Source organism: Rhincodon typus, unplaced genomic scaffold (assembly GCF_021869965.1).
Source record: "Rhincodon typus isolate 14 unplaced genomic scaffold, sRhiTyp1.1 hic_rhity00009232, whole genome shotgun sequence".
In the NCBI taxonomy this organism is placed as follows: Eukaryota; Metazoa; Chordata; class Chondrichthyes; order Orectolobiformes; family Rhincodontidae; genus Rhincodon; species Rhincodon typus.
This window is the reverse complement of record NW_025974870.1, coordinates 1-8,246: the sequence shown is the minus strand read 5'-3', so window position 1 is coordinate 8,246 and position 8,246 is coordinate 1. Positions and strand designations below refer to the sequence as shown.

General features: G+C 39.2%; 1 protein-coding gene across 1 annotated transcript; it reads left to right on the top strand.

Moving 5' to 3' along the window:
• Positions 1-994: 994 nt before the first annotated feature.
• Positions 995-4,413, top strand: LOC125481001 (ubiquitin carboxyl-terminal hydrolase isozyme L3-like; the record flags this gene model as incomplete). The annotated part of the gene is made up of 4 exons (XM_048594420.1): positions 995-1,078; positions 1,314-1,470; positions 3,937-4,022; positions 4,300-4,413. Coding segments are annotated over 4 exons (441 nt in total), but the record flags the coding sequence as incomplete, so codon positions are not given.
• Positions 4,414-8,246: the final 3,833 nt, after the last annotated feature.

The window sequence follows — 8,246 nt, the reverse complement described above, 5'->3', positions numbered from 1 at the left end:
CTAACAGAATAGCAAAAGGCTCAGAATGAGTGGAATTGGAGAAGATGTTTCCACAAGTAGGAGAGACTACGACCCGAGGGCATTGCCTCAGCATGAAGGCTTGACCCTTTAGAACTGAGATGAGGAATTTCTTCAGGTGGTGAATCTGTGGAGCTAATTGCCACGAGGGCTGTAGAGGCCAAGCCATTGATTGTGTTTAAGACAGCGATAGGTTCTTGATCAGTAAGGGGATCAAGGGTGACGGGCGAAGGTAGGAGAATGGGGTTGAGAAACATATCAGCCATGATCAAATGGTGGAGCAGACTCAATGGGCTGAATGGCCTAACTCTGTCGCTATATCTTATGATATTAAGTCAATGGACTAGGTGTTGGAAAGTGGGGTTAGAATGGGTGACCTGTTTATTCAGCTGGCACAGATGGGCTGAATGGAGTTCTATGTTGTAATTTTTCTGTGCCTCTGGTTCTACGGTGTGATAGGTGGAGTATTGCTGGATGGAATGAGACAGAGTTGTTTTGTGAGGATATGCAGAGCCATAATTGAGATGCTTGTTCATTATGTTGTAAAAATTGCAAACTGATCTCTCCTTGATGTGATTCATAACCACATACTGTGACCTTTGTACAGTGTACTTGATGCATTGTAATTCAAACAAATGACCATGCCTTTCCATTTCCTGCCCAACCTATCAGTTGATACCCAAAAATTCTATGGTATGACACAGCACAGCCGTGCCCTTTCAGCCTGGTGTATGTGTGTCAGCTGTTTGGTAATCCAACTCATTCCATTCCCCTTGATCCACAAACAAGATGAATGTCAACAATTTGCACGTCGCTGACTAACCACATCAACCCACAATTCATTTTGTGGTTTCAATTTTAGATTGTTTGCAACATCAACTGTTCTGTCAGTTTGTAGATTGAGCTGTGGTTGACAACTGAACTATAATACCTCTGGACTCTGCTAATGGACTCCATTGACTGTGTATCTGCTTAGGCAAGAATCAGCCTCTTTCTGTTCCTGGAATCATCTTTAAGTATAATCAGTAGAAACCAGTTACTAGAGGCAATTGCTTTTGAGGTGTGCATGTTTGGATAATCTAAGCATAACAATAATAGATCTAAACCCTATGTGAAATAAGAAATTAATGTGGGCCTCTGAAGACCTAAAGAAAATAGACCACGTACTTGATTTTTTTTTTGTCAGTGAAGGCAAGAGGTGAACAAAAACACATACTACTTTCGCTCAATTTGAAAATGGTAGAGAACATATCTGGAAATGAGTAATTAACTGTGGTAACTTTTTTCCCAATCAGTATGAAGCCTTCAAGCAAGAGGAGGAAGCAGAAATAAAAACTAAGGGGCAGAAAGTTGATCCACAAGTTTATTTCATGAAACAAACCATCAGTAATGCCTGCGGAACTGTTGGCCTTATACACGCACTGGCTAACAATCGAGATAAACTGGAATTTGGTGAGTGTTTTGGTTTATCATCCGCAATCGAAAGCAAAATTATGTTGGGAGGTTTAGAAACCAATGTATGTGTGTCATGTAAGTCCTCAGTCAGTCGCAGTTTACTCTTGCACTTGTTGATAGACATTCTGCTGTCACACTGTTACACACAGATTTTGCTGTCACAAATAACAGAGCCCACATCAAACACCCACCTGCTAAAGAGACTACTCATGAAGAACTAAGAATATTCATGATCAGTCAACAAAACTATCAAAGTTTTATTTTATAATTCATTGGATATGGGCATCACCAGCAAGGTCAGTGTTTATTGCCCATTTCTTATTGCCCAGAAGGCAGTTAAGGGTTAACCAACCTGGTATGTAAGGATAGCAGATTTCCTTCCCTAAAAGACTTTAACTTCCCTTCCCTGCCATTTTGCTAACGTTCTGAGGGGTATAATTCATGCCTGGGACATTATACCCTAACAAGAAGTCAGAACATCCTGCAGGGCAATAGGTAAATGAAACAATTTCTGAAGCATTTTTTTTATTATTGGACTTTGTTGTTACTTTGAGAACCATCTCCAGAAATAAGTCTATGTGTCGAGGACAATTTGGTAATGGCCCATTTGAAAATCATGCCGTGCAATAAGGCTGATAACGTGGGAACCGATTGGGTGGAACTGATGCTGCCATTGCAGTAAAACTGAATCATTCAGGTCGTCACTGGACCTAGAATAAATCCTTGATAAGGCTGAATGAGTAATGGCCACATCCTGAGAACATTCTAGCATATTTTATTCCGTGTTCATTCGTGGGAATGCAGGGTGGGGCCAGAGAAAGATTAATGTCAGCTTTCAGTCATGCCCTGAGCTTCTATCAGTCCATTGTGGCTCCGTCAGCTCTATATTACAACAGGCTAAGCTGCTCCCTACCTTATGTCTGTCAGCCCTAGAGCATCATTCACTAATAATGCTGATGCACATATCCTTTTAATGGTTACCACAATCTCTGCTTTAACCACTCCCTGTGGTAAAACATTGCATGTTTTAGTTTTTAAGTTGACAAGCTCTTGTCACTGACTCCCAGTCAGGCAAAAAAAAAAGTTTTTTTCCCTATTAAAGTCCTTCTTAGTTTCAAAAAGGTTTATTTAATGTCCTCTGCCGCTGTGGACATAGTCTCAAAGCTGTATTATCCCAATGAGTTTATGCTAAGTGTATCAATGTTGTTTCTGTACTTGGGTATCCAGTGCAAACTTCTTATTTCCCCTTGTATCCTTATACTCTCTGTTCCTATATTGCTATTGGTCTTTAAGTATCCAAATGGACACTTGCAAGCAGTTATGTATTTAAGCCTCAATATTTCTGTCTCTTTACTAACGCAACATTGTCCCATTAACTACATTGTCTTAATCTGTATTTTTGATGAAGTTGAGAGTTGCTAAGAAGTGTCTTGCTGGAAGCACTGGGACATCAGAAACAGCCATAATTCTTGGTCAGTCAGATGGGAACAATGTATCTGTTGGTATTTTTGTTTTTCTGGGAGAAGTGCGTGTGTTTATGAAGATTACTGTAGGATAGCACTACATCAGTTAAACCAGATTCCTCCTGATATAGCCAGTTATAACAACATGTTAAATTTATTTTTAAAAATCTCAAATCAAATGCATTTACTCCCCAACAGCGAATCTAGCATTTTTCCTAACTCTAAATTTTATGGCCCATTACCCTAGCATGGTTAATAATTGTTCATTTGTTACAGTTATATCTATCTTCCCCACATGAATTGTACGACATTTGTTTAGGTGATGAGAAATGCAAACTAGTGCCTATTGTTGCTTTTATATTTCTGACTTAAAGGCTCTTCACGCTTGTTTTTGAATTCAGTCATAAGTCGAGGATCAAATGTTTGATTTATTTGTTGATAGGATGTGATTATCAGTAGCTGGGCCACCATTTGTTGCCCTGAAGAAAGGGGGTTTTGAGTTGCCTACTTAAACAGCCACAGTCATTTGGGAGTAGGATTACCCAGAACGTTAGTCGGGAGGAAGTTACAAGCCACTGAGAGACAGTGAAAGAACGACGATATGGGTCTGCTGAACTGTTGCTGCTGAGCAAATCGCTCAGTTGAGAAAGGCACTTGAAACTGCCTGGTAAAAATAGGTTCCAGTTCTCCTAATTATCTTTCGTTTGAGAAGCTCTGTCCAAAATGTAAACCTTATTTAAGGTCTGCAATCTTGTGGCAGGCCAGTAGCTGAACCAGTGGCTTGTATGGATCATCATCACCGTGCGCTCAGCTCTGCATTCACGCACAGAGATAACTTCGGAAGTGGGACTGCTGTAGTTGCCAATCAATTATTCTTCATTAAAATAGCTTAGTGTAAGAGAGGAGATGATGGTGCTGCTATGCAAAATATTCTCACCTTACTTGTACAGAAGTGAACTTAATGTCATTAATCTCTTTACGTGATTTGTTTTTTTCACAGAACCGAATTCAGTTATGAAAAAGTTTTTGGATTATTCCAGCTCCTTAAGTCCTGAAGAAAAAGCAAAATACTTAGAAAAAGATGAGGTGAGTCTTCACGTTAATATTACTGAGGAAATGTCACCGAGCTGAGCCCTGACTTTGTGCAGTATGTGATTTTTAAAGCTTATTTTTGTTAAGTAATAGTGAATATTCTTAAAATTCCTGTAGTAAATGTACTTGACAAAGAACTAACTACAGGCTATTGATACAAATAATATGATTGGATAAACTTCCTCGTCTTTAATATTTGAAGTGGAGATTAAATTTTCATTCGTGTGCAGGGAAAGCACTTAACAATGTATTCCTGCTGTGTTTTCTTTAGAGTATTCGTGTTACGCATGAATTCAGTGCGCAGGAAGGACAAACTGAGGTATGTTTACTTACTTTACCATTGATCTTAAATTGCATCCTCTCATACGTTCACAAACCTGTTTAAAATCTCCATGGTGTCCTTTCACACAAAGATGTGCATTGAGGTTGTCAGTATTTGTGAATCTATCAAAGAGGGCAGCTTTCAAGTTGAACTTTACTTCAATTTGAAGTGGCGACCAGGCGTACCTCCTGGATTTCTGCTTTTATTCTTAACAACAAATCTGTGCATTAATAGATCAGCTTTGGTATCCTGATATATCTCATGAAATATGATACTGAGCTACATAAGGTATTAATAGTTTAAGTGACCAAAATCTTGGTTTACGAGGTAGATTTTAACTCCTGAATCAAAGAATCCCTACAGTATGGAAGCAGGGCATTCGGTCCATCAGATCCACACCGGACCTCCAAAGAGCATCCCACCCCTATCCCTGCATTTCCCTGGACACTATGGGCAATTTAGTATGGCCAATCCACCGAACCCGCACACCTTTGTGACGAAACTAGAGCACCCGGAGGAAACCCATGCAGACACAGGGAGGATGTGCAAACTCCACACACACACACAGTCACCTGAGGGTGGAATTGAACCGAGGACCTTGGCGTTGTGAAGCAGCAGTGCTAACCACTGAACCACCATGCTACCCCTTGTAAGGGCACAATACAATTCCCTTCTTGAAAGCCTGAATTGAGCCTGCCTCCATCTTACTCTTGGGCAATGCATTCTAGATCCAAAAGTTGAGCCTCAAGGTTACAAGAGGGAGGAAATAGCAGTTTTCTCAAATCTCAAATTTAATGTTAATCTCGTTCTTTGTGCACCTTCACTGCAGCATAACGTTGTATTCCTCACTCTGTTCTTATTACAGTTACGCACTTTGCATGGTATGATCAGCCTGTACTCCACACAAAACAAAACCTTTCACTGTTCCTAGGTACACGTGACAATTATAAATCAAATCTGATCTCATCTTTATTGTATAGTACTCTGTAATGAGATATAGATGAATTTTTGTTCAAAATGCAAATATGCATGTCCTAGGGCTGCAGCAAGGACTTGAAACTAAATAGCAGGGTTGATAGTTGGGGAGGTCATGTGAGAGGGAATGTAGTATATCAAAGGAAAACGATAAAGTAATGGAGCAGGGTCGCAATTTGGTAATGATGACCAAAATGCGGCAACAAGGAATGGAAAGTATGAACTTAAGAATGCACCAAAATATAAGACTACGGACTGCAAAAAAGTAAAAGATGATTAAAGGCTCTGTATCTGGATGCACACAACATTCGTAACAAAATGAACATAATATTAGCACAGTTGGAAATAAATATGCACAACCAGACAGCTGTTACAGAAGCAGGTTACAAGGCAACCAAGGCTGGAGCCTGAATATCAGAGTCTTTGTTTCAAAAATATAGGAAGCTGTGAAGAGTTGGTGGGCTAGCTCTGTAAGTATGAATGTTGTTAGTGCAACAGTTTGATAGAGCAAGATTTAAAATCAATTTGGGTAAAGATAAGGACTAGGGAAGGTAAGAGGTCACTTGTGGAAGTAATTTACGTACCTTCTAACAGTAGTTACACTGTAGGATGCAGCATACAGGAAGGAAGAAGTGGAGCGTGTAGAGAAGATACTGCAATAATCGTGAACGACTTTAATATTTATGTAGACTGTACAAATCAGATTGGCAAAGATATCATGGGAAATCTGAGAGTATTTGGGACACTTTTTTATGAACAGCATATTCAAGATCAACCAGGAAGCAGCCTCTTTGAGACCTGGTAATGTCACAGGATTAATCAATTTTTAAACGTGATTGAAGGGAATTATGAGAATATGAAGACAGAGCATGAATTGAGAAATTGGGTTAAAGGCAGGACGGCAGGTGCACTGTCAGACTTTTAACAAGATAGTTAATAACTCAGCAAGGATTTATCGCCGTGTTGAAGAAAGACATTTTGAGAAGGGTGCATCACTTTTGGCTGGCTAAGGATGTAATAAATAGTAAAAAAATGAAAGAAATACAATCTAATTCTGCACAGATGAGTAACAAGTCTCATGATTCATCCAATATTAAGAATCATTAAATAATAATGACGAGAGAGAAAACAAGGGATGAGAAAATGCTAGTTACAAAATAAAATTTCTGCAAGAGTTTTGACAATTATTTAAAAAGGAAAGAAGTAACTACAACTTGTTTGTCCTCTCTGGAGTAAGCTTGGGGAATTAATTATGGAAAAACATGGAAATGGTGAAAGTATTGAATGTTCTTTGTGTCCTTTTATTCTGCAGAAGACATGGAAAACTTCCCAAAGATATTTGAAAATCAAAATTTGAATGGGAGGGAGGAACCTAAGTCCTCACCAAAATGATGCTGGGAAATTATTAGATTGAAAGGCTGACCGTGCCTGTGACTAGATCGCGTACATCCTACTGTCTTAAAAGAAGTGGCTGTAAAGGTGCTAGAAGCTTGGTTATACTCTTCCCAAGTTCCTTAGATATTCTAGAGGGATTCCAGCGGGTTGGAAAATAGCAAATTTAGCACCTTAATTCAAGAAAGGAAGGAGTCAGGAAACTAGGTCAGTTAGTCTAATATCTGTCATGGAGACGTTGTCACAATCTATTATCAAAGAAGCTGTAGCAGAATATTTAGAAAATCATAGTGGGACCAGGAAGAATCAATCTAGTTTTCTGAAAAGGAAATAGGTTTTCATTAATGTAGTGGAGTTTTTCTTTGGGGAAATAACCCTTGATCCCTTACTAACCGAGAACCTATCTATCTCTGACTGTATTTAAGACAATAATTTGGCCTCCAGAGCCTTCTGTGGCAATCCATTCCACAGATTAACCACTCTCTGTCTGAAGAAATTCCTTCTGATTTCCGTTCTAAAGAGTCATCCCTTCACTCTGAGTCTGTGCCGTGTAGTCCTAGTCTCCTACTAATGGAAACATCTTCTCCATGTCCACTCTTTCCAGACCTCTCAATATTCTGAGTTTTTCAATGAGATTCCCTCCCCCCATCCTTCTAAACTCCATCGAGTACAGACCAGAGTCCTCGACAGCTCCTCATTTGACAAGCCCTTCATCCCTAGCATCATTCTTGTAAACCTCCTCTAGACCAATTCCAAGGTCAGCCCATCCTTTGTTAGGTACGCGTCCCAAAACTGCTGACAATATTTCAAATGCAGTCTGAACAGAGCCTTATACAGACCCTCAGCAATACATCTCTGTTCTTGTATTTTAGCCCTCTTGAAATGAACGCTAACATTGCATTTGCCTTCCTAACTGCCAACTGAATCTGCATGTTAAATTTGAGAGAATACTGAACTAGGACTTCCCAGCCCCTTTGTGCTTCAGATTTCCGAAGCCTTTCGCCATTTAGAAAATAATCCACGCCTCTTCTCCCTGCCAAAGTACATGACCTCACACTTTCCAACATTGTTTTCTGTGTGTCACTTCCTTGACCATGTATATAAGAAGTTTGGCCATAATAACACAATGATTCCTACAGAGAAACTGACTGGTCAGAACATGACATTAATAATAAGGTTTCCTGAAACACACACGAGCTGAAAAAGGAGTGAACTGCTACAAATCATGAAACAATTAATAAGGCCTGTTTCGCAAGTATTAATGTAATTTTTAAAAACTCAAGTATGAATAATTGTTAACAAAAAAGGTACTTTATTGTTTGCATTCCTTCTTTCACTTATCACCCAAGTGCAGGAAAAATGCCATAAAAGTTTTAAAAAAAGAGTTTGTAACATTTACAGTTATTGTTGAATTGAAGAGGGAGCACATTTAGTTAAAGTACACACCCACATCTTAATAACGAAAACGATACTTGTTATTCACAGATAGTAGAAACTGCAGATGCTGGAAATTCACAGATATCAAGGTG